Here is a 26620-nt window from a genome sequence, read left to right as displayed (position 1 = left end):
TCACCCAACACCCTTGCCTCTCTGATGTCACTCATCACTCTTCCCCTGCTCCTGGGCCTTTGCAAGAGCTAATCTCTTTGCCTGGATCCATCTTCCCCCAGGTCGCTGCAAGGGCTCATTGTCTCACCTCTATGCATTTTGGAATATTGTACAGTATATCCATGAATTTTCCTTCAGGAGACTAAAGAGCGCTATAAAATATTTGTTATAAAAAAGCGGCAGTGTGCCTGACAGGTTGAGGACCACTGCTGTAGTGAGACTGCTGGTTGGCAATTTCTGTCTCTCATACTAAATTGGAAACTCTGGGAGGGCATGAACTGAGCCAAAGCACATTTGATGAAATGATATGAATGCATACATGAGCAGGCTGGTGATACCTAAAAGGGGAGGGGGAGGGGCAGCGGCAGTGTGAAGCTTTGACTCCCCCGGCTGGTGAGAGGAGAGCCACACTCTTGCCAGTGTGTGCGGGGACCTGACTGGGAGGCAGGGAGAACGTGCATCTGGCTGGGAACTCCTGGCTCCAGAGCCAGGCTGGTCTGGATGTCTGGCAGCCCTAAGGGTGGCTAAGGGTCTGGGGAGGGGAAGGCAAGAAGCTATCCACTCCCTGCACCCGCAATAGCCTCCTGCCTCTCTCCAGAAGCCCAGCCACGCACCATGCCTGCTTAAGGCTACTGGCCTGACAAAGACCACAAAGCCCATAGCTGTTCCATGTACCATGAAGACTCAGGACTTTGTTGGGTGAGGGAAAGATTCCCTGAACCAAGGCTTGGGCTAGAATCCGGCACTCCAAGGCAGGCTACTTCAACCTCTGTGTATCTATACCCTGGGTCAGTCTCTCACACCTACTCAGCCCTGAGCCCCATGGTGACAAGCAAACAGACTGTTAGCACGAGAGTTTTGGTTAACTGTGAGGACTATGCAAATATTGCTCAGTGTTACACGGAATAATCATTGTTTTACTGCTCAGCATAATGAAGTCTTTGGTCATTCAAGGCCTTCAGGAGATTAAGCTCATAATTGTCAACATCAAGTATCACTGAATAATATTTTGGATCAAATTCTGATTGTTGGAACTTTCTTAGTATTTAAATTCTAGATGTTAGAACTACCATATGATCCAGTAATCCCATTCCTGGGCATATACCCAAAGAAAACCATAATCCCAAAAGAAACTTGTACCATAATGTTTATTGCAGCACTATTTACAATAGCCAGGACATGGAAGCAACCGAAATGCCCATCAACAAATGAATGGATAAAGAAGATGTGGCATATATACACAATGGAATATTACTCAGCTATAAAAAGGGATGAGATGGAGCTATATGTCATGAGGTGGATAGAACTACAATCTGTCATACAGAGTGAAGTAAGTCAGAAAGAGTAGGACAACTATTGTATGCTAACTCACATATACGGAATCTAAAAATGGTACTGATGAACTCAGTGACAAGAACAAGGATGCAGATACAGAGAATGGACTGGAGAACTCGAGGTATGGGAGGGGGCGGGGGGGTGAAGGGGAAACTGAGACGAAGCGAGAGAGTAGCACAGACATATATATACTACCAACTGTAAAATAGATAGTGGGAAGTTGTTGTATAACAAAGGGAGTCCAACTCGAGGATGGAAGATGCCTTAGAGGACTGGGGCGGGGAGGGTGGGGGGGACTCGAGGTGGGGGAGTCAAGGAAGGGAGGGAATATGGGGATATGTGTATAAAAACAGATGATTGAACTTGGTGTACCCCCAAAAAAATAATTTAAAAAAAATAAATTCTAGATGAGAAGCATTTTCTATAACCCATCAAAGCATGCTGGGGACCCGTTGGAGTCCACTCTAAGCCTTTGCTGGTCCCTGCCCGCCCACACTACCCCCATGGATGAAGGGAGGGTTTGTCTGCTTCGGCAGAATATATTCATTTGAGCAGGAAGCCCTGCTCTGGTGAAAAACCATCTCTCAGGCCCCACCCTCTTCCTTTGATCCTCCTACTGAATGCTGGAACGACAGAAGCAAAGCTGTTCAGATGTAATTATTTTAATTCAGCCAGATGCTGGGAATTAGTCTCTTTTCCTTGCAAGTATTCTAGGGAAAGACAGAACTCAGCCAAAGATGCCCCGAAAGAAAAGGAGAAAGAAAAGGAGCTGACAATCTTAAGAGGAAGGGAGGGAGCCCCCCACCCCCACTTGGTCTGAAACAGCTTAAATCGAAGAAACTGCTGCCGTCCCTGGATGAAGGAGCGGGAGGGAGGAGTGGGGAAGGAGGAGGAGGAGGGAGAGCCCAGTGGGCATTAAGCGTGGACTGTTTACTAATCCTGGAAAACTAGACCAATAACAGCACCCAGCATTGTCTAGAGCTTTAGAATTTCCAAAGCACTTTCACTTATATTACTCTATTTAATTATAAACTAGGGAGGAAGTTACCGACTGAGTAGGGGCAAACTGAATTTAGGCTTCAGGGAATTCAGATTCAGTCTTTCCCAGACACCCACTAGGAGGCCAGCCCCTGTTAAGAACAGTTGATTTCATGATGTCCTTTAATTCTTACAGCCACGCTATCAGCCCCAGCACACAGGTGAAGAAACTGAGGCTCAGGCAGCTTGAACAGAAGCTCTAGTCTACATGTCAGCTGGGTTCTCTCCCTTGTCAGAACTCCAGTAGCGTCGAGATCACCAGCATATATAGGTGTAGGCGTTTTCATCATCACCGGCTACTAAACATTTGGTTTGTATTCCTATTCATTCAAGCACAGATTCTTGAAAGAGCCCCTGGGATCACCTACTGCACACCATGCCCTCTGCTGGGTGTATACGAGGGGGAGGTTTAGTCCTGCAACCAAGTTCCTCCAGACCCACTGAGGTAAACAGACAAGTAGAGAAACCAGATCGAGCAATTGCATTTGAGCCGATTTGGTCATTGTTATACTGCCCTGTCCTATCAATTCTGTGTCTTATTCTCCAACTGGAAGCCCCTGAAAGCAGAGTTTGGGACATTACAGCCTAGTTGTTAAAAGACTCTAGCTCTAGGACCAGACTGCGTGGGTTCACATCTCTTCTACTCAGTGGCTGCGTGACCTTGGGCAGGTCCCTTAACCTCTCTGTAAAACAAGGACCATAATACATCAGATATTATAATACATCATACTATGGATTGCATTACATATTATAATAATCAGATAAATAAACTGATATTACTTAGCACGGTGTGTGGCTCAAAACAATCACTCAATTAATATTGGCTAACAGGGACTTCCCTGGTGGCACAGTGGTTAAAAATCTGCCTGCCAATGCAGGGGACATGGGTTCAATCCCTGGTCCAGGAAGATCCCATCTGCTGTGGAGCAACTAAGCCCACGAGCCACAACTATTGAGCCCCTGTGCCGCAACTACTGAAGCCCATGTGTCTAAAGCCCATGCTCCACAACAAGAGAAGCCACCGCAATGAGGAGCCTGCACACCACAATGAAGAGTAGCCCCCACTAACTGCAGCTAGAGAAAGCCCGTGTGCAGCAACGAAGACCCATCACAGCCATTTAATTAATTAATTTAAAAAAATTGGCTAACAGGACTTCCTAGGTGGTGCAGTGGTTGGGAATCCACCTGCCAATGCAGGGGACATGGGTTCGAGCCCTGCTCTGGGAAGATCCCACATGCCACGGAGCAACTAAGCCCATGCACCACAACTATTGAGCCTGTGCTCTAGAGCCCGTGAGCCGCAACTATTGAGCCCATGTGCTGCAACTATTGAAGCCCATGCGCCTAGAGCCTGTGCTCCTCAACAAGAGAAGCCACTACAATGAGGAGCCTGTGCACCACAATGAAGAGTATCCCCAGCTCACAGCAACTAGAGAAAGCCCCTGTGCAGCAACAAAGACCCAACACTGCCAATAAATAAATAAATTTAAAAAAATATATTGGCTAACAATTTACACCTCTATACATACCAGTAGTTCTCAAAGTATGGACCAGGAACCTCCATGGGAGTCCATGAGGCCAGAGGTATTTTCATAATAATGCTGATAAGACATGGAGTTTTCTAGAAGTTATCCAACAGTGATATCATAACAGATTGACTGCAGAAGCGGATATGAGAATCCAGCCCCTCTGTTAAGCCAGACATTAAAGCAATTTTTTTTAATGTAAAGCAAAGCACGCTTCTCACTAGATGACTTTTATTTTGGAAAATATAGTTATTTTTCAAAAAAGATGTTACTTCTGTTAATCTGTAATGGGTTAAACTACCATTATTTTTTAATGAATTCCAGGGAAATCCCTCAATTTTAATTTCTAAAATGGTAAATATTGATAGCTAACAGATACAATAGTTACAGTGCCTTCTCGGGAAGGTCAGAAAATGCTGTTTCTCCTCACCCTCCCCAGGCCCTGTAATCTGAGCCGGACCCAGCCCCATACGAGGCTGGGTTCCCAGGTTAGCCCAGAATTGGTCTTGTGCTCACACTGTCGCTGCTGCCTGCTTTTCTCCTCATGACCCACTGTGTTCCCACCTGTGGCTCCTAGTTAACCTAAGGGGCACGCAAGCCTGGGTGGTTTAGGGGAATAAGCCTGGCTTTCAGAATCAGGCTGACCTGGATTAGAACCCTGGCTCTCCCACTTATTGTCCTTGAACCGGTAACTTAGCCTCTCTGAGCCTCATTTTCCTCATCCATAAGATGGGAATAACAATGGTTATCCTACCTCTTAGGATTGCTGTCAGAAGTAGTGATAATGGGACTTCCCTGGTGGCGCAGCGGTTAAGAATCCGCCTGCCAATGCAGGGGACACGGGTTCGATTCCTGGTCCGGGAAGATCCCACATGCCACGGAGCAACTAAGCTCGGGGCACCACAGCTACTGAGCCTGCTCTCTAGAGCCCATGAGCCACAACTACTGAGCCCACGCACCGCAACTACTGAGGCCCGCACGCCTAGAGCCCGTGCTCTGCAGCAAGAGTAACCACCACACCGAGAAGCCCACGCACTGCAACGAAGAGTGGCCCCCACTCACCGCAACTAGAGAAAGGCCGCACGACAGCAAAGACCCAACGCAGCCAATAAATAAATAAATAAATTTACATTAAAAAAAAGTAGTGATAACGTAAAATGCCCAGACATTAAAAGACAATAACTATCATCATTACTGCATTTTATCATCATTATTAGCTATTGGGTCCCCTGAGCCCCTTCTTGGGTGCTTGGCTACACCCTAGCTATCTCCATCTCCTGCTTCTCCACAGTCCCACAGAAGAAGCAAAACCAAGGGCTGCCTAGGATTGCAGACTCTGGCTTCGTAACACACACACACACACCAACCACATGCTGTCACTCCCTCAGCCCCACGCAGGGGTGTCACCCTACTCCAGAGCTAAAAGTGAAAAATGACAACTAAATGCCAAGCACCCAGGCTCCAAGACTGAAAAGGCCCCTCTGCTGCCAGTGTCGGCGCCAAGGCAGTCTTGGCTCAAGGACAAGTGAGTGGTGGCCATGATGGGGAGTGGACCAGGGCTCCCAGCCCAGCTCTGCTGCTGACTGTGGGTGAGTTTCTTCCTGTCTCTGGGCCTCAGTCAGCTCAGCTGTAAAAAGGGAAGACAGCGTCTAGGTACGGTGTTGTGAACTTCTATGACCGCCAGGTCAGACTGAGGACCCCTGTCTTCCCCCAGCCCCTCCAATGACACACATGGTCCCAGGGTCACAGAGAGGCCGGCCTGCTCTCTGTTACTGCTTCATCCCCACCTCCACCAGGTCCTGTCCTGGAGTCCCTCTGACACTCACCCTGCAGTTGCTGAGCTCCTCAGCGGACAGGATAATGGTGCCACATTTCTTCCCTGGGACACCACTGGGAGAGGAGAAGAGGAAAGAAAGGCAAGTCAGGCAAAGACAGAGACACGAGCTTAAACTCTCCCTGAATCAGCCCTCTTCATCCTCCTCCCGCCCCCCACCATCCATCCAGCAGACCTGCCCAAAAGCCCCTAAGAAGACAGAGTCTCCCGTGGCCTAGGGCACTGCTTCCTGGGCCAGGGCCCCAGGCCTGGAGCTGCCCCGCCCCCTGCTCCCAAAGAGCCCGCCAAGAAGGGCACTGTCTGCAGTGAAAGTCCTAGAATCGGAAAAGCATCCAGACTCACCCGGAGGCTTCCAGACCAGTGGTCCTCAAACTTTCCATCCAAAGACCACTTCTGTGGGCAAAAGACCTCGTGGGCTAGCCACCCCACCCTGCACCCAGCTGATCCCCAGAATCCCAGAACGTTCCAGCTCTGAGCCACTCTGATTCATCGCAGTAAGAGGGGGTAGAGCAGGTGGACTGGTAAACTCTTGGTGGCAGCGTTCCTGGCACTCTCCCATGGCTCCCTCCCCTTAAACTTCTTGGCTGGGGTCTCTCCAGGGGAGAGAGATCCCGGCCAACCATGTGGCTCCTCTGTGAGGTGGCCAGCCAGGACAGGAAGTCGGCCCACCCAGAGAATCCCCTCTAGGAGGGCAAGTTCCCAGGGTGGGGATCTACCCCGGTACCTGCACTACCTCTCCCTTTGGTCAGGAGGGACCCCTCCTCCAGGCACCAGCCCACCCGACTCCGATGTTCAGGACTAACCTAGGGGGGTCCCAGTGTAGCCAGGGGCCACTGGGAGGGAGAAGAAAGTGGCACGTTGTCCAGCAGCTGGGTGACTCTGGGCTCATTACTACACTTCTCTGAGTCTCAGTTTCCTGGTCTATAAAAATAGGTGGGATTGTAGCGTTCATTTTACTAACTAATATGCACACACACGGTGCCTGGCACAAAGAAGGCCCTCAGGAGCACCATTTCTCTCCTTGCCCGGTTCCCTCAACAATTGTGCAAAGCCGATAAAATCCAGCCCACACTCAGGCCAGCCTCAGGGCCACTAGCGTGCTAACTGTGGAACACATTTTGAGAACCACTGATGGAGCTCTCCCCAGTGCCAGCTCTTGAAGGGAGAGGTTCTCCAACAGAGGAGGCAGGGGAGGCATGGGAGCCGGCCCTGGGGGCTGATGAGACAGCAAGATCTCTCCAGACCAGGTGAGCAGAGAAGGGACTGCATCTGGAGGTTCCCCTGCCATAGGCAGGTGTCCGTGCCTGCCAACTTGTCCCCCTAGACTTGGCCAGCTGAGCTGAGTAACCCAAAGCCCCTCCCTACCTTCCCCACCCCCCAATCTGGCCCTCCTTGCTAGTAAAGATTGATTTGTTTGACCAGGGAGATAGACTCCTCACACCAGCCGCCTCTGTCCGATGGTTCTCCACCTCCTCTCTTTGCCTCTTGGGCCCTCTTCTATTTCTGAACTTTCTTTCTATGCTCTTCAGCCCTAATCTGCTCCCACCTGCTCGGCCTCCCTCCCTCTCTCCCTCTGGTCTTTCTCGCTCTCCCTTTGTTTCTCTCTCTGACTCCTGCTCTCTCTCCAACTGCTGCTTTTTCACTCTTCTTGTAAATTAGCATCTATACCCTTCCTGGGCTGTGAGCATCCCTGTGTCCCCTGATGGCCCCTTCCCCACATCCCACTAGTCTGGTGGCCAGTCCTGCTGCTGGGACCCCAACTTCTAGGAGCCTTCAGCAAAGGCCAGTGGAGCTTTGCTTACTCAGCCAAAAAGCTCATCTCCAGAGGCACCTGCAGGCTGGTCCCCCAAGCAGATGCTCCCCACCCTGGCCCCGCTAACCCCCGCCAGGTGAGGACCCTCTCTCCAACCAGGAGAGGAAGGGGAAGGAGTGGGAGAGTCTTCGTTGCCATATTTGCATGAGGCCAGCCGAAAGCAGATGGTCAGTGTCGGGGCTGGGGGAACAAGGCTAGCCCGCCACAGCTGGTAAGCAAATGCAGAAAGTGAGGATTTAGCAGAATCTGCTCTGTGAGGAGGCTGACATCCAGCAGTGGAAGCAAGAGGGGTGAGGAGATAAAGAGAAGGGAGGGGAAGGGTGGGAGGTGGGAGGTGAAAGAAGCTGGGCCGAGGGAGAGGAAAGGAAGGAAGAGTGCCCAGCCCCTGCTGATAACCAGAAACAGCCCCTACCTCTAAGCCCCACCCCGCTCCCCGAAGTCCTATGAGCCGCTGGGGCTGGGGTTGCTGGAGCTCTAGCCTGGATGGGGGAGGGCCAGCTGCAGAGTGGCCCGAAGACCCTGGGTACTTTAGCAGGGAGCCTGGACCCTCTCTGCCCCTGACCAAGCCTGAAGGCACAGTGCTGGGAGCAGGGACTGGGCCAGGACTCTGAGGCCCCTCTGCGGAATGGGCTGAATGTCTGAGGACTCCAGGGCCAGAGATGACTGGTGGCCTACCCGTTGGATACAGCTGGCATGGGTTTGCCTGTCCTGGAATTCAGGCTGAATGCTCCTATTCTGTGGAGAGAGAGAGAGCAGGTCATGAGCTGAGGATCCTCATCCTGAGAGGCCAGAGCACTTGGCATCTAGGTTCTTGGAGACAGTTTCTGTTCTGGGGCAAACATCAGAACAGGACCAAGAGCCACAGGCCAGGGGAAGGAAAGGTCTTCTTCCCAAACCTTGTTGTCAACTCCGCCCCAGGGGTTCTCAAAGTGTGGTCCCCAGGCAAGCAGCATCACATTCCCTAGGCATATGTTAGAAACGTAAATTCGTAGGCCCTTGTCCAGACGTCAGGTTGGAGCCGAGTAGTCTGTACTTAAGCCCTCCAGGTGATGCTGGTGACCGCTACAGTTTGTGAACCCCTGCTCTACCTCTTTGAGCCTTAGTGTGCAGGCTGTGAAATAGGGAGATTACTGAGAGAATCACATGAGGTCATGGAGACAAAACACTGCCTGGCCCAGAATAGATGCCCAATGAAAGGGAGCCATTCATAGGTCTAGCCAGGGAGACAACTAGACTTAGACACATGAAAACTTCAGTGGGGCGAGAAGGTCCCCCTCCTTCACCAACAGCCAGCATCTTGACATTTTAGATCCTGCTTGCCCTTTAAAGCTTCTCCCACTAGCCATCCCCTACTCCAAATCTTCCTTGATACCCCCAGAAGCTGTCCCTCCACCAAAGGTGGGCCAGGGGACAGCACAGGAAACAGACCCAAATAACTCATGTGCGTTTGACCCAGACAGTTGGGAGCTGAGAGGGGCAGACACACACTCACACTTGGGACCTCAAACTCTATAAGCTTCAGAGCTCCCAAACACGGGTTTACTCCCTGTTCTCAATAAGTGATAGCTATTTATCACTATTTTCTGTGAACCCAAGGAGACCTTTCAGGGGACAGGGAGGCCCTTCTGGGGGCCCTGAAGTTACCACACAGTTCCTGGGGGTCAGAGACAAGGACCTGGGAGAGAGACCACCGCCCTCCAATAACACATTCTTGCAGTGATTGATCGTGGTGAGGGGACAGCATCCAGTGTGAACTTGGCAGAAGCAAGTGGGGGGCTTTTGTGCCCACCCTGCCCTATGACCTGGACATTTGTCCTAGTCTGCAGGCCTTTCTCGCCTGTGCCCTGGTCCTGGGGCTTCCTGAGAAACGGGGACAAGAGAGGTCACCCCACCATCTGGCCAACCCTGGCTGGTCCCTGAAGCCACCCTCAGGCTCCATTGTGAGAAACCTTGGGACTCCTCATCCCAAAGTCTGCTCAGTGTAATATTGATAGTTTTCCCCTAAAAGCACTTAAAACCCTACGATGCAGGGGTAGGCTGAGATGGGGGGGGGGGGTCTCACCATGTCCAGCTCTGGCCTTAACAAGATATGAATAATCTGAGGAATATTCTATGTGAGTAGATCCCTGGGTTCAAATCCCAGCTCTTCTACTTCCTAGCTGTGTGGCCTTGGGCAAATCACTTTCCCTCTCTGGGCTTTAGTTTCTTCCCCTATACAATGATGGGGTGGGAGTGGGCTAGATGGTATCTAGGGTCATGCTAAGGACTATGGGGCTCTAAAAACTGAGCTGGGGTCCCTCCAAGATAACTGGGTTAAAAGCCCTGCAAGGGCAAGGCCCATGAGGTCTACTTATTTCCTACTGCCTGTTATGACTGGCTGACTGCTTTGCCCCTCCCTGGGCCCAGCCCTCAGCAAGGATGAACAGGAAGTTGGCCCATCACTAAGGAAGCAACCCAGACAGCCCCCACTCCCCTGAACACTTACGTGAGGGACTTCTCCAGGCGGCTCCCAGGGGACCCCACAATCTCTCCAAGGGTGCAGAAGGCCTGGCCCAGAAAATCCTGCACATCCAGGGTACAGAAAAGACCATTGTCACCCACTCTGTTCACAGCCATCCCACCTCCCCCATCACTCCACCCCTGGAAACATGAGGGCTCTGAAATGACAGGATGCAGCATCAGACACACACTCTGTGTCACAGTGGAGCCCGAGGCCAACTCAGAGTTTGGCATTTAAAAGACTTTCAGAATTGCTGGGCAGGCACCAGCAGAACTCACGTGTTTGGATAAATCAGGACTCTTGGAGTCAACGTCATATCTGTAGGGAACACAGAGAGATGGTGAAGGCAGCTGGGGCATCCTGCCCCAAACTTCCTGGCTTCTTGAGCTGAGCCAGGACCCCCTGATCCCCCAAACCAGGCACTAACACAGTGGATATTTCTGGGAGTAAAAGCAGGGAGATGCAAATGGGAGCCTTCTGGGGTACTAGTCAAAACGCGTCATGGGATAGAGTTCTTAAGATGTGGGCACTTCACTGTATATGTTATACCTCATTAAAAATTGAAAAAATGAAATAAACTTGCTCTGCCACCTTGGCTGGTTCACAGGTATCCAAGCCACCTTGCTCTTCACTGCCTGCTCTCCCATCTTCCCAGCTAAGGCTTGGCTGCCCTTGGACTTCAGTACCTTGTCTTTGACCTTCCCTGATTGTTTCCTTTTGCCCAGGCCTGCCCAACCTGCCCTCAGGCCTGGTCACTCAAGGAGGGCGGCATTAACACCTGTACCTCTGCCTGCCACAGGCAGCTGATCCTGCAGCTGTGCACCTCCCTTTACCTGAGGCTGGCTCACCTGCAGCCTCACCTGCAGCCCTTCCCCCAGCACCCCGCCCCTACTCACACTGGCCATCTCTGCAGCCAAACAGCCATTCTAGGTCCCGATGACTCCTGCTGAGGGGCAGTCTTCAGTCATCGTGCCAGCCCCCTCCCCTGAGCACTTTCTCCAAAGTGTCACCAGCTGACTCCCCTACAGTGGGCTGCCCTGGGCCTCAAGTCCTTTGTTGCTCCCTCTAAAGTCATTTCCTCTCACTGCATTTTTCCCTTTGCTCCCTCAAGTGCCCACCCCCCTTTTCCCCACTCTGTCTACAATTCTCTAACGCACAGTCCTTTCTAATCACCCTATACCCTGAAAAAACAACAAAACAACCCTCCTCCACCTGCTTACCAGACGAAAATCCCACCATCACCCTTAACCTCAGGAGAGGGGCACTCTGCAACTTCTGCCAGGTTACCTCTGCAGGAGGGGAAACTGGAGGGGACCCTCTCCCAGAACAAGCTTTGACAGAGGGAGAGCGTAAAGGGCTCCCAGAAGTAGAGCTGGAGTTGCCCCCAAGATCTTTCCTCAACACCCCCACCCCAGAATCATGTAGCTTGCCCAGCACCCTGCCACACTGAGACAAATGGGGGGGGGGGGGCTTTGTTCCCTCTCCCCACCTCTTTCCACCTCCTGATGAGGTTGGGGCTGGATTCAGCTAATCGTCACTTTCATCCCAGGCCAACCCTGGGCGTCCTCTACCATCACGGCTCCCCCTGCTTTCCCTAGTGAGGAAACTCCTGCCCAACCACAGGTCCTGTAGCCCCACCTCCCAACCGTGGTTCCTTCCCCAGCTCCATCCTCAGCACCATCTTCCACTTACAGGTCAAAACGGAGGTTCTGCTTCTCCTCGAAGAAGTAATCCACGATGAATTTGCGCACAAAGTCAGGATTGAGTGTGTTGTCGATGACTTCAGTGCGTCCAAACTAGAGGAGGAGATGGGACGTGGATCTTGTGGCCAGGCTGGTGGGACAGGGGAGCACTGGGCTTGGAGCCCTCAGTTCTGAACTCAGTGATGCAAGCCACGCCTCTCCCAGCTCCTGGCCCCCGCAACCACAAGGAGAGAGTTTCCACATCTAAGAGTGGAAGCCATCCACCTATGGCTCCAGTCTCCATTGTCACTTTACTCTCCCTTTCTCTACATAAGCTCCACTCAAGTGAGATGGTTTTGTTTGTTTTTGTTTGTTTGTTTGCTTGGCTTGTGGAATCTTAGTTCCCTGACCAGAGAGCAAACCCGGGCCCTCAACAGTGAAACTGCAGAGTCCTAACCACTGGACAGCCAGGGAATTCCCAAGTGAGAGGGTTTTGATATCTGGATACCTGAGCAGGCCCTTCACTTGCTCACTTCACTGCCTTTGCCTATGCTGTGTCCTCCACCCGGCCTCCCCTTCTTGGCCAGTGGCACGTCCTCCTTTCCTTCAAGGTCCATTGTGAATGCCGGCCGCCTCCAAGGAAACTTCCTGATTCCTCCAGCCAGAGAATTACTTCTCTCTGAGCCATCACTGAGCTTGTGACGCCTCTATGACCATCCTCCTTCTCTGACTGATTCCGCGTTAGGTGTGTACTGATTTGAGGCCCCAGTTGTAAATGCAAGGCAGAGGTATGGGCTGTGGGATCTTTTGAAGATCTTATCTCCTGGTATTCATGCCCTTGTGTAATCCCCTCCCCTTAAATGTGGGCTGGAGCTAGTGACTCACTTCTGATGAAGACTGGACTAGAGCACAAGTCACTTCCAAGGTTATGTTATAAACGACTGTGCTTTCAAGCTCGGGCACCCCCTCTCTCTTGCTTGCTCACTCTGATGAAGCCAGATGCCGTGAGCCGCCCTATGGAGAAGTCATGTGGCAAGGAACCAAGGCTGTCAGCCAACCCACCCCTGAGAATCTGAATCCTACCAAAAACCACTGGGTGAGCTCAGAAGTGGGTCCTGCCTGAGCTGAACCTTGAGAGAACTGAGGCCCTGGCCAGCACCCTGCCCACAGCCTTGTGAGAGACCCTGAGGTAAAGGATTCTACAAAACTACACCCAGATCAATGACCCCGTTGTTTAAGTGGCTAAACTCTGGGGTAATCTGTTACTCAGCAGTAGATAACTAATGCAGAGACTTAACTTTCTGGGTATGCCCTGCAACGTATGCACTAGAATTTTGCACACATTGGACACTCAATAATTAAATCCCATTAAACTCTCCAAATAAAGTCACTCCCCATTTCTAGCCATCAGAATCACTTGGAGAGTTTGTTAAAACACAGATTGTATGTTCTGATTCAGTGGGTTTAGGATGAGGCCTGAGAATCTGTATTTCTAAAAATGTGGGAGACACTGACACTGCTGGTGCAGGGACCTCCCTTGGAGAACCACTGGGCTGGACTGTGGTCCACGGGGCGGGAGCTCCCAGGAGTCTTCCCGTGCCGTGGAGCAGGGGCAGTGTGGGCACTGTTCTGGGCCACCTGTTCTATCAAAGCAGCTCTTTCACATCTGTTCATTCCACTAAGCATTTCTGGTGAGATTTTATTTTTAAAAAACGACATGGGGCTAAAAGATAAAGTGTAAAAGCACTGTACTGTATCCATGAAGGTAGGGCATGACCTTCCCCAAAGTAAACAAAATAAGTACACAAAATAAAAAAAAAATTTAAAAAAATAGGTTGCTGATGTTTTTTTGTCTTGTTTTTTTTGTTCGCACTGTGCAGCACGTAGGATCTTCCCTCACCAGGGATCGAATCCATGCCCCCTGTAGTGGAAGTGTGGAATCTTAACCACTGGACCGCCAGGAAAGTCCTGTTAATCATTCCCTGGTTGTCTGGGACATACCTTGGTGTCCCCGTCTCCCCTGAAGTAAGTTAGAAACCCACAAAGAGAACCTCCCACCCAAGGCGGTGTGGGGTCATCTGGGAAGCACTAGATTTGGCACCTTCCTGCCCTCACCCCCTCATCTAATCAGCCTCTCACTGCTGTCAATTCCATCAGCTAACTCTCTCCCTTACCCCTGCCTCCGCTGCTGTGGCCTGGGTCAGGACTCATTTTCTCACCTCAGTCAGTACACCAGCCTCCTCCTGGCAGGTACCCCATGTAGGCCAATCACTAGTGCTTAAGGACTCAGCTCCCCAGAGGTCCAGCTCTCCAACTCCCACCCCCTCCCCTGTGCTCCCTTAATCCTCCTCATATCCCTATGGCTGCCCTCATCACAAGCCCTAATAATGATTCACTCTTTCCACCCCGCTAGACTGAGCTTCCCAAGCAATGGGAGGATCCAAGTGTTCCTCATCTTTGCAGCTCAGGACGTGACACACTGTTAACAGAGTCACAGGCTCAGAGTCACTGATGATTATAGCACCAGCACCTGCAGTAAGCACTTTACACCCTATTACCTTATTTAATCCTTTATGGTAGGCTTCCCTATTTTATGGATGAGAAAATGAAAGTACCGAAAAGCCAAGTAATTTGTCCAGGGTCACATGGCCAATAATTGCTGACTTCAAGGCACAACCCAGGCATGCTGGCTCACATTCTCTAAGCCACATTGCCCTATAGGTAAGGTCCCGAGGGCAAAGACGGCAGTGCACCCAGTGACTGGTATACAGTAGGTACTCATCGTTGAATGAAGTAGGTTGAATAAGGAAATGGATGAGAGGGTTTGAGTTCCAACTTCATCACAAGCTGATTGTGTGACTTGGAGTCTTTCAAAGCCTCAGTCTCCTCATCAGAAGATGGAGAATAATACTACTCGTTCTGCTTGCTTCTTAGAGTTATCCAATTCAATTCGGTTATGAATTCAATAGTTTTAAAGCACTTATAAAGTGGGCCAGGCAGTGTGGTGGGTGCTGGGTTACAAACATAAATAGAACATGACTCCTGTACTTAAGGACTTCTCTATCATAGGTGAGACAGCTCAAACACAAATAACTACAATACAGTGTGGTAACAGTGCTAACAGAACTCTATACAAAGGTCTAAGACAGGGCACCCCCCCTGGCTGGGGAAGTGTGAAAGTTATTAAAATCTACAAAAAAAGCAGATCACTGGGTGTCCTGTTTCACATACTAGTCCAGGTATCTGATGTCATAGAGGTCTGCATCTTTCATTATCTCTGAGCTAATTTACAAGTCTGTAATTTATAGAAAGCACAGAGTAATGCAGATGGTTCTTATCCACAGACATGCAAATGGATTTTCCTCAGTGGAATGCAATTGATTATTTGATTAGCACCCTGTGGATATGGACCAATTTTGCATCTATTTGTAAATTCATTTCAGCATTCCTGATTGCATATATGCGTGTGTTGTTGGAATTATTTGAACCAGTTATAACATCTTTCTGGGTCCCCCATTAATTAATAAGTTGAATAAATCTTTGCTGTGTGTTCATTTTATATTTCTATGGGAATCAGGATTTTATCTTTTAAAAAAATGTATCCTTTAAAAAGAGATTTTAAAAAATACCCATGCCTGGAATTCTCTGGTGGTCCAGTGGTTAGGACTCCGAGCTTTCACTGCTGCGGGTGAGGGTTCGATTCCCAGTAATGGACCTCAAATCCCGCAAGCCATGCACCATGGCAAACAAACAAACAAACAAAACATGCTCAAGTCCTACCACAGGCCAATTAAATCTGAATCTCAATGGGTGGGCCCTGAACAACTGTATTTTTTAGAAGCTTCCCACGTAATTCTAAGGTGCAGATGGAGTTGAGAACCACAGATTCTCAATAGGGACACAGTAGGAGGAAGGAAGAAAACTAATATTTACTGAGCCTCTTACAGAACGCTTAGTAGATCAAGTGGATCATTAAATTATCTCATTCAATTCTCACAAAAACCCTGTGACCATTCACCCATTTTACAAGTGAGAAAACTGAAAATCAGAGAGGTTAAGTGACTTGCCCAAGGTCACACAGCTAGGCAGAGCTGGGATCTAAACCTAAGTATGTCTAACTCCAAAGTTCATTTTATATATATATATTTAAATTTGAAGATCTAATTGGCTTTATTAAATGATTCACGAATTGGACACTATCTCATCTAGGAAGCAGAGAAATACTCCCCAAGGCTCATTATATTTTTACTTCATCTAACTGCCAAGAGTCCTCAAGCGTTATGAAAGCCAAATAAAGATGAGGTTTACTTCACAAGCATTTATAGAAGCCTCCCTGTGTGCAAGGCCGTGGGGAGGACATCAAGTTGAATAAGACTGGATTCCCGCCCTATCCCCCAAATTCCATAACAATCTTATAATGTTTAACCCTGGTTCCAAAAGAGTTCCCACATTTTCCTCTCCTGCCCTTTCTAATTCTTAATACCTCGTGTCTTCAGATGCAAAGAAAATTTCTCCTAATAGCTTTCTAGAATGTAGACTATTCCAGGAAAACACCCAGGTTTGAGAGACTCCTCTATTAAGAAAGGGACCTACCTCCTCCTCAGTGCACTGCCTTCCTCTCTCAAACACATTAAAAAAATCCCTCCGGCAGGAATTTTATATAAACCCCATCCCAGAAGGAGCAAGCATTCCTTTGTGCAGTCTCCCTCCTCCCGACACTCCTGGCAGAGACTCCAAGGAAAACACCCATCAGGGAAGATGACAGCGCTGCTTTTTAAATGGCACTTGAAGCTTCAATAGAGGGGAATTCCCTAGAGATTGATCTCTGCTGGAGAAGAAAATGGAGTTCCCCTGGAAACAGGACAGGGAGGGGGACTCCAAGAGCACCCAATATCTCCTAGAGCAGGAAAGGGGTCAAGCGAGCCTGGCTGGGCGGCGATGAATGACCAGGACCAGGGGTCATTAACATATGCACATCCCAAGCTACTGCGAATGGGATCTGCAACCCAGGGACTTACTAAAGATGTTTTATAGCCTTCATTACTTGGTCTAATAACAAAGCAAAAAATGTGAAAACTTGGATTTTAAAAATCCAAGAAGCCACTCGGTCCATGTCAGACCTAATTTACACCCCTATTAATGATGGTCAGAACACAGCTGAACTGATGATTTAAAAAAAAAAATCAATTTGGCTGTATTTCGTTCTACATAGAGAATTAGACCTTTCAAGCCAGAAGGGACTTGGAGAGATGAGGTATTAGCAGTGGAACGCACGCAAAGTCACGAGATCTGACTCTGCTAAGGGAGGGGTGAGAGGATGGGGAGGAGGGAAGGGGAGGTTAACCCTTCACCCCCAAAATCCTGAGCCAAGCCAGCCCTGAGCACCCTTCTAGCTCCCTGGGAGAGCCTGTCCCTCCCTCCAGTCCATTCTGAAGCCCTTTGTCCACACTTGGTCTCTGAGGATGGGAGGGGGGGCTGACACTGCTCACGCCTGGGGCCCAGACCACCAAACACTGGCGGGCACAGGAATCCTCTGATTAACAAAGCTGCGGGGAAGCCCAAAATCTGCTTTGTTTTACCAAGTGATTCTGATGTAGAGAACCCTAGAGAACTGTTGGGTAGATGGCAAGTGTGGACTGGAGAGGCTGTGGTGTGAAATCGGGGAAGAGGCGGAGCAATCAGGGAGGTGAGGGGACTTTGACCCCAGGGGCTGGGACAGCCTCCCAGAGGGGAGAAAGTACCAATGAGAAATAAGCCTGGAAATTAGGGTATTCACCCTCTGAAACGCTTACCTCTTGTCTCTGGCAACAAGACCCAGCGGGAAAAGCTCCTGACATGTCACAAAAGATGCTCCCAAGGGTTCCTAAAACCCCTATGACGAAGCCCCAAGAATATCAATTAAGCAGTATTAATTACATATCATCAGTTTGAGTGAGACCCTCAAAAGGGAGTCAGACTTGCAACTTGTTTGAGGACTAAATTAAGTGGCTCCCAGGGGCTGTGCCACACATAGAAGTCAAGATTTAAGGGGGCAGGTGGGCAGTTGTACTGCCAAACTGCCCTGGGACGAGGGCCAGCGCAGGGCTGGGAGTGAGAACCCAGGTCAGGCAGTGAGGTCTTCCCTTCCCACAGCCAACAGCAAGGGAGGAAGAGGGCAAGCCTGTCTCAAGACTGCAAGGGGCACTGGGCCGGCAATTAGGCCTAGACTGATTTGGAGGCTTGTTCTCTGTGCTAGCGTCTCCTGCAGCCACCCCCTCCCCACCCAGCTCCTTCTCCATCCTGCTTTACACTCCAGGAGACTGTTCCCCAACAAACTCCATCACCTGGTTCCCTTGCCTTCTGGGTTCCTTTGCCAGTGGGAGGCAGTAGCAGATGGCAGATGGGAGATGGGAGGAGAGATTGGGCTATTTCTTCTGGCTCTGGTCTCAGCACCATGGTCCTGGGAGGGGCTGCTCCCCCCACCATGCTCACCACACACACACACACACACACACACACTAACGCTGTCTCCTCCCACTGCCCCTTCAAGCCTGGGTGGGAACAGCTCCCTGTCGCTGCCAGGCCCTGGGTGCTGCACTGTCCCTTGTGGGTGTCCTCAACCGCACCCACACCTTTGAAAGAAATCCATTAAATCTCTTCAGTGAAACCAACTGAGGAGAATCCTCTTTCCTGCTGGGACCCTGACTGATACATTTTCTCTCTCACAAACACACTCACGCATGCATACAATTTCCAACTCAACTGAACATAAACCAAGAACAGCACCCCACACCCCAGACACTGTGTAACATTTATGTCACCAGTAAAGTGTGTGACTCCTGCCCATGCAGCCTAGATACCCAAGGTCCATGACAGCCCTCTGGGATGCGGGGTCCCAGCACAGCCTTCCCAACTGTGGGCCTTGGTGGGGACTCTCAGGGACCAGGGCTCCCATCACAGCCTCTGCTTTGCAGAAAGTGGCCATCCTGGCCCCATCCACACAGGTGCCAGAGAGCCCAGCAGGGAAGGGCAACTGCTAGATTAGAACCAGCTCTGAGTGGGCTGTGACACTCTGAAATTGAATGCAAATGTCTGTACATGTCCTCATTTTCTGGGGAGAGAAGCCATGGTTTTCATCAATTTCTCAAAGGGAAGCATGTCTTCAGAAAGCCTTAAGAACCACTGATTCTGGCTTTGAAGGCAGATCTAAGAGTTTCCCACATAAGGCAGTAAAGTGAAGTAGTTAATAAAGCAGTCTGAGGCCAGGCTTCCTGGGTTCAAATCCTGGTTCTGCTATTCACTGGCTGTGTGACTTGGCCAAATCCCTTTATTAGGGAACTGTTGACTGAAATCACCTGCCTTGGCCAGGCAAGATGATGACCACTTGCATGAGTTGTCTCATAACAGGAGATCCTAATAAGGAACATGGTGCTACCGCTGAAAACTAACCAGGAGAATTCGGGAGGGGCCACAAGGAGGGAGGAGACACCAGCCCACAATACATCCTACCAACCTCCCAGAATCCTTCGCGCTGGAATCCATCTTGGCTGAGAGATGCGCAAACCACCAGGAAGGACCCTGGGTCAGACCAAATATGGATTAAGCAAGATGATTGGCCAGAGACAACCCAGAAACTAACCCCATCACCATAAAACCTGAGACTGTGAGCCGCATGGCAGAGCGGTTCTCCTGGGTTCCCTTACCCTGCTGCTCTCCACCAGGGTGCTCCTTCCCAATAAAGTCTTTTGCTCCGTCAGCATGTGTGTCTCCTCAGACAATTAATTTCCAAGCGTTAGACCAGAGCCCACCCTTGAGCCCTGGAAGGGGCCCCCTTCCTGCAATACCTTCACCTCTCTGTACCTCAGTTTCATCTTCCACAAAATGGAAATGACCATTTATCCACACATTAGAGAGCTGTTGGAGGCTTAAATGATTTAGCATATGTAATATACTTAGAAGAGAGCCTGGGGGCATCAAACTTGTGTAAATTTATGTTCCACACTCTGGTTCTTTATAAATCCCAAACCCTGCCCTAGCCACCCAGGAAGCATCTATCTCCTAAGTCTTTGAACTCAGCCCTGTCTCTGAGATACTCCTGGCCCTAACCGCTAACACTTTCTACCCACCTTCCACGCCTGAGAAACTTTCTGTCCTCCATCTAAAGGGGTCCTCTGTGCTTGAGCCCCCTGGAGGTCCCAGTTCTGTGTGGATTCTCTCCAAACAACTTTCACATACAGGGTAAGGCTGAGCAGAAAATGCAGGGTTGGCTCTTTTCTCTTACAAACCAGCTGCTCCATTAAGACCCAGGCTCTGCCCTCCCTGTTGGCTCCCCTTGACACCTCGCAATGCCCCAGGCCTCAGAAAAAAAGGCAGTAGAATTGTGTAAATTTTGCTTAGCCACCCAGGCCTAGAGAAGAAAATCACTCTGGTCACTGGCAGGAAAGGGAAGGCAGGAAGAGCCCTTGGGCAAGAAGGCTGCTAGTGAGAGTGGGGCGGAGGGGTGCCCTTGGCCCGCTCATCCCCAGCTCAGACACTGGAGATGTAGAACAAAAGCAGCCTGGGAAGAGGCTCTCTCTGTCGCTTCCAGATTTCTAAAACCTGGTCCCCTTCTTCTTCCTCACACCCCACTTGCTGGGGGCAGTGACAACAAGCAGCTCAGGGATGGCTCCAACTGTCGGTCAACTCCCCACAGATGCCCATGGCTGGGGGGATGGGCACTGGAGGCTGGAACCAGGGAGGTGTAGAGGGGTAGCCAGGCCAGTGGCCCAGGAGCCCCACTGGCTAGGATTCTGTTACTTATTAAATGTGTGAAACCACCTGGGTAACCCCTTGGAGCGTGCATATCCCCATCGCTAAAACAGAGCATCCTTCCTTCTCCAGGGGAAGGCTAGAAGGAAATATGCATGAAAGGCTGCACAGAGCATCTGCTACACAGTTGGTCTTCAATACTGATAACAACTGTCACCAAGCCCTAGCGGGTGCCAGGTGCTAAACGTTTTCCATATATTAACTCATTTAATATCCATAATAACCTTAGGAGGCAGTACCACTATCATCTCCATTTTACAGATAAGTAAACTAAGATAAGGCTCAGAGAGACTGAGTGACTTGCCCAAGGTCTCGCAGCTAATGGCTGGAAGGAACAGAAATCAAACCCATGCAGTCTGGCTTCCAATCGATTAGGAGCTGATCTAGTCACTCACCAATCACAGGTTAATGAGGCTGAGACTATGTCCTATTCAGTCTTTACCGCAGCCCAACCTTTGAACTTCCTCAGTGCTGACTGTCCCTTCCACCTGGTTAAATCTTCTTGTGGGGTTGGGTGGTTCTACAGGTCAGGTGGCACAGGTGAGTGCCCCCGACCTATTCCTCTGCTCAACTCCCACCCCACCTCTAACCCTACACACACACACACACACACACACACACACACACACCCCATAGTCCTGGTCCTTCCTGTGATTTCTGTAAATATTCATTGATTAACAAGTTGACTTAGAACTGAAGATTTTAGTGCCAGAAGGAACCCAATCCTCTCAACCAATGAGAAAAGAGAGGCAAGGAAGGGGAGATAGAATGCTCTGACAGAGGTCACACACCTGACTTGGAAAAGGAAGGTGACAAGAGCCCAGGCTAGGTGGGGCTCCGGCTCTGAGCAGTGTCCTCCTGTCCCAGAAGCCTGGCGACACCTCCCTCTCCCACAGGTTTCTCCCTTCCATCAAATCCTCCTCCTCCTTCTGCTGTGTATCGTGACTTATCTTCACAACACTGTCACACATCCATGATCTCATTTAACCCCTCACTAGCCCCCATGGAGATGATTTTATCATCATCCCCATTTTACAGATGAAGAAACAGAACTCCAGGAGGCCAGCAGGGAGGACGAGGGCTCCCAGGAGGGACAGAGGCACTGCGTCCCGCGGTCTTCTTCCCCATTCCCTGCCTCAGGAATGAGTGGGTGGCTCTGCGAGCCTGAACAATCTTAATGGCCCCTGATTTAAGCAGCTTTTGCCTTTTTACAAATTACGCTCGATGAAGCTTCAGAGATCTCTCCCAAACTGAGAAGCCCCAGTGGCTGTGCTGGCCAGGACAGAAGGAGGCTGGAGCTGACAGACTGCTTTCTGCCTCCAAGCTGTCCACCCTTCCCCAGCTGGAGCTCCCCTATAATTTTCATATATTATTGATGGCTCCTTAATGGGGGATTCTGAAAGTCTTGCCGCAGAGCCCAGCCCCTGGACCCTCATGAATCATGTTCACCAGGATTAAAATTAGAGGCCAGAAAACTATCTGACTCAAATAGAAATAGAACAAGGGAATCTGCTTGGCTCTGAGAACAGGACTGGGTGAGCGCCCAGTGCTGGGGAGAAAGGCCACAGGTCTGGGTACCAGGAAGGAGGGCATGGGTGGCAGGAAGGGGCTCAAAGGACCTCGGCTGATACCAGGTCCACCACCGTCTTGGCTCTGGAAATTTCTCTCAGATTCTCTCACAGGAGGGATCCAGGATTCTGTGGCCACTTTCTCCTTGGAGAGTGAGGAAAACCAGGCCCAGAGAAAGCAATGGGCGTAGCTAAAGTCACACAGAGCAAACCATGACTTCTGTGACCTGGTGGCCTCCCAGACCGTTTCCTGTTTTGTCAGGGCCTCTAGGTGAGGAAGGGCAGAGGTGGAGATGGGGGACCTGAGGCTCCAACGGCCTGCTCAGTGCTCAGGCCTGGACAGAGAAGGTTCCCATTCTGGCCCCAGACACCAGCAGTGGCCTGTGAAATTTTACCAAGCTTTGTAATAAAAGACTTCCTGCCAAAAAGCTTAGTTCCTAATTAGCCATTGTTCCAGATAATCTGTTAACTTGTCCCAGCTCCTGGGGGAATGGCCATTTTACCAATAAACCTAGCTGCCAAGCTGGTGGCAAAACGCCCTCCACTGGCTTGTTCTCCTGGTCCTGCCTGGGCGGCTGAGCCTTGGGTCTGGCTGCAGCACTTTTGGGGGAGGGGCATACAAAACAGCACCTGTCCCCCAGCACAGCCCAAAACGTCTGTGGTTCCTATTGAATGGCATCAAGATGTCTGGAATGATAGCATCGGTGGCTCCTTCCTTACACACCATCAGTGAAATGATAGCATCAGTGGTTTCTCACTTAGGGCTTCTTATAGGAACAGCCATTACTGAGCATTTTCTACGCTAGACACTTTACATGAATTAACTCCTTTAATCCTCACAGCAGGCTTGTGAGTCTAAGCACTTGCCTAAGAGCCCCAGCTGGGAAGGTGGTGGCCTGGATTTGGACCCAGTTACCTTGACTTCAGTGCCCACGCTCTCAACAGTTCAGCCACAGCTGTAAAGCGTGCCTGGATGCTAACGCCAAAGAGTAAATAGATTTATCAGCTACCAAGGGACATGGCCTAGATCTTCGGGGTTTACGAGAAAGGCAGACTCCTTTCTTTAAAGGGAATCTTAGGCTCCCTAACGTATCACACAGAACTAACAAACACCTCTGGTCGAATGGGGGAAGGGGTGGCAGGAGCCACACGCGCAAATTCAAAGTTGGCCCCTGAGGCACCACATCAAACCCTGGAGCTAGAAAAGCCCATTTTGAAAGTCAATAGCCTGGGGAGATGAGAAGAGCCAAGACTCAGACTCAGAAAACTACATCACACCCCAACTCTGCCACTTTCTAGCAGCCGCTGGGCAAAGCAAGGACCCTTCATGCTACTGCTTCCGCATCTGGGATGTGGTGGGGGCCCGGGGGATAATGGGGTGATGCAGAGACTGCATAGGTGGTAGGAATGCCCGTCATCCTCCCACTGAGGATCAGCAGGACCAAGGATAGAGCCACCTCATAGCTTTGTCTGACTGTATTGCATAATAATAATATTTAAAGTATTGAGCACAAGGCAATGAGGTGAGTGATTCTGTCATTTAGCCCCATCACAGCCCCGTGAGCAGGCATCAGGGTCCCAGGGTCCCACTTTGCTGATGAAAAAAACTAGGATAGGGACTTTCCTGGTGATCCAGTGGCTAGGACTCTCCCCTCCCAATGCCAGGGTCCTGGGTTCGATCCCTGGTCGGGGAACTGGATCCTGCATCCATGCCACAACTAGGAGTTTGTATGCCACAACCAAGGAGCTGGTGAGCTGCAACTGGGGAGCTCGCCTGCCACAACTAAGAGCAACCAAAAAAAATTAACTAATTAATTAATTTAATTAAATTAACAAAACAAAACAAAAAACCAAAAAAAACTAGGACTCAGAGAGGTTAAGGGAAGCAGGAAAGTCAGGATTTGAAGGGATACTGTAATAAAGCAGGTTCTAATGCCTTAACCCTAAGACTGGGAACAGGTACATGTGGACCCACCTGGTCCCTGAAGTAAGACGTTAGTCTTGGACTGCCTGCTCCTGATGACAGGGAGCCAAGGCACTGGAAATTCAGCTGTGTGACAAGAGCAAAAGCCACTAAAGGCTGCCCAAGGGATCCAAGGCTCAAGAGAGACCTTTCTTTGCAGAGGCAGACTTCTCTCTGCAAAAAGGGGAGAGTCTGGAAAGCCAACCCCATGCTGGCCTAGAAAGGTTTGCCTCCTGCTTTGGACTTAAGCATAATAACAGTCCATTCATTACTTTAAATCTTTTGATAAAGGTCTACATTTTATGATGGGGATCAGGTCCTATGTTGGTCATCAGGGATCTCAATTGGGCTCACAGCCTATTGGACAGAAGGTCATTTCATTTCACATTTAAACTCTTGGCCATTGGACTAACCGGATCTGCACTCCCCTTGCCCACATCGTCTCATCCCAAGAGCTCCACAAACACTGAAAATTGTCTTCCTGCTGCTGCCCTTTCCCCTGTAATCTGCTCTGCATGTAGGGGACAGAGTTATTTTTCTGAAACATAAACCAGTCTACATCACTCCCCTGCTCAAAACCCTCAAATATCTTCCTATCGCACTTAGAGCAGTGTCTGAACTCCTACATGGCCTACGAAGCCCTATAGGATCTGCCCCTGAAACCTCTGTGACCGTATGGCCCACTGTCTTTATTGTTCACACCACTCAAACTGTACTAGCCTTCTTTTTGTCCTTCGAGTGTAGTGAGCTTGTTCCCACCTTGGGGCCTCTGCACTTGCTCTTCCCTCTGCCTGGAACCTCCCCACCCCTAGACTCATGCATGGCACCACTCAGGGCTCAGCTCGTGTCACCAGCCCCTCAGTAGGGCCTCTCTTGATGCCGGTCTAAATAAAGCAGCTCCCTTCTCCCCAGTCACTCTCTATCTCATCACATTGTCCTATCCTTTTCACAGCACTTATCAATCAGTACCTGAAATTATCCAGTTTCTTTGCTGACTACACTAAGCCTCTCCAGAGCAGGGACTCAGCCTGTCTTGTTCTACACTATGTGCCTGGGTCAGTGTATGGCATATACTAGATGCTCAATAAATGCTTGTTCCCTGAGTGCTGGCTCTCGAAACCGTGATTAAATCTAAGACCACATACTCCCAACAGGGCTCCCAGCAGGGCGCCGCCCTCCCCTCCGGAGCCGCGGATCTCTCACCTCTCTCCAGCACACCCTGGGCCACAGTTAGAGTGAGTCACAGTCTCAGTCTGTGGACACGCAGGCCATTCCCACCCCCAGGTTTTGCTCATGTCAGGCCCCATTCCTGGAATGCCCTTTCTTCCTTCCACTATCCTTGAAGTCCCAGGTATGGTGCTGTCTCCCCTGGGAAGCCTCCCCAGCCTTCCTGGATCTCTTCCTGCTGTGAAGTGCTGAGAATTCATACCTAAACTACTTGGGACGCTCTTAGACTAGCTGCGGTCTGGAACTTGGGGCCTCAGAGAGGATCCGTTCTAGCACCCTCACCAAGATGATTAAAATGAGGTTTTTAAACCCTTATGTGTCTGTTCTCTCCAGCTCCCTGTAAGGTCGCTGAGCGGAGGGACCTCCCTGCTACAGCTTTGCACCCTGGAGGATACCACAGTGTCTTACTTAAGTTACTTCCTTTATCTTGGCCTTCACACTGCTATCTATAGAATGGGTTACCTGAGATCAAGTGTATAAACTTCCTGGTACATTGCCCAGCATCCAGAGCCCATCAGCGATCTATTAACAAGAGCTATCTTTTGCCAAGTGCCTACCTGGCTTCTCCAACTTATCCTATGTTATCTCGAATCCTTAGACAATCCAGCAGGTAAGTATTGTTAGTTGCCCATTTTACATGTGAGGAATCTGATGCTCAGAGAGGATAAGTGTCTAGTTCAGTCCACACAGCTCTATGTACCAGGGTCTTGAAACAAACCCAGGTTTGTCTGACTCCTAAAACTGCCCAGGACCCCACCCCTCCTCTGTGGTCTGGGCATAATCTATACCTGCCTGCAAAGTTGTTATAAGGATTAGGGATGATGAGTCTGAGATGCTGGGCACACAGCAGGTACTCAGTAAAGAATGCCTATGTTACAGATTTTCCATACATCTTGGTTGATTCTTTGAGTAGCTTAAGTAATCAGAGTTATTGGGGAGCAATCTTGGCTGCTGGGATAAGGGTGTCTGGGGAGCTCAGAGAGAGCTGAAGGTGGACCAGAGCTGGATACAGGCAAAGGCATGGGGACTTCCCTGGTGGCACAGTGGTTAAGAATCTGCCTGCCAATGCAGGGGACACGGGTTCAATCCCTGGTCCAGGAAGACTCCATATGCTGCGAAGCAACTAAGCCCATGCGCCACAACTACTGAGCCTGCATGCTGCAACTATTGCAGCCTGCACCCCTAGAGCCCATGCTCTGCAACAAGAAAAGCCACTGCAATGAGAAGCCCGCACACTGCAGTGAAGAGTAGCCCCCACTTGCCACAACTACAGAAAGCCTGTGCACAGCAACGAAGACCCAACGCAGC

General features: G+C 50.2%; 1 protein-coding gene across 2 annotated transcripts in view; it reads right to left on the bottom strand.

Annotated features, from left to right (window-relative positions):
* Nucleotides 1–26620, bottom strand: part of CPNE5 (copine 5) — a 90908-nt gene that overhangs the window by 39761 nt on the left and 24527 nt on the right. Inside the window, exons 4-9 of one of the 2 annotated variants that reach the window (XM_057700460.1) lie at nt 11778–11881; nt 10364–10403; nt 10071–10147; nt 8261–8320; nt 6115–6165; nt 5765–5828 (exon numbers count right to left, since the gene is read on the bottom strand). In XM_057700460.1, the coding sequence (XP_057556443.1) occupies nt 5765–5828; nt 6115–6165; nt 8261–8320; nt 10071–10147; nt 10364–10403; nt 11778–11881 (396 nt within the window). The remainder of the gene's footprint in view (nt 1–5764; nt 5829–6114; nt 6166–8260; nt 8321–10070; nt 10148–10363; nt 10404–11777; nt 11882–26620) is intronic. The other variant, XM_057700461.1, reaches the window with a different exon arrangement.

This window comes from Hippopotamus amphibius, chromosome 11, assembly GCF_030028045.1.
Source record: "Hippopotamus amphibius kiboko isolate mHipAmp2 chromosome 11, mHipAmp2.hap2, whole genome shotgun sequence".
NCBI classification, from domain to species: domain Eukaryota; kingdom Metazoa; phylum Chordata; class Mammalia; order Artiodactyla; family Hippopotamidae; genus Hippopotamus; species Hippopotamus amphibius.
Note: the sequence above shows the minus strand (reverse complement) of the source record. Positions and strands in the feature narration are given on the sequence as shown.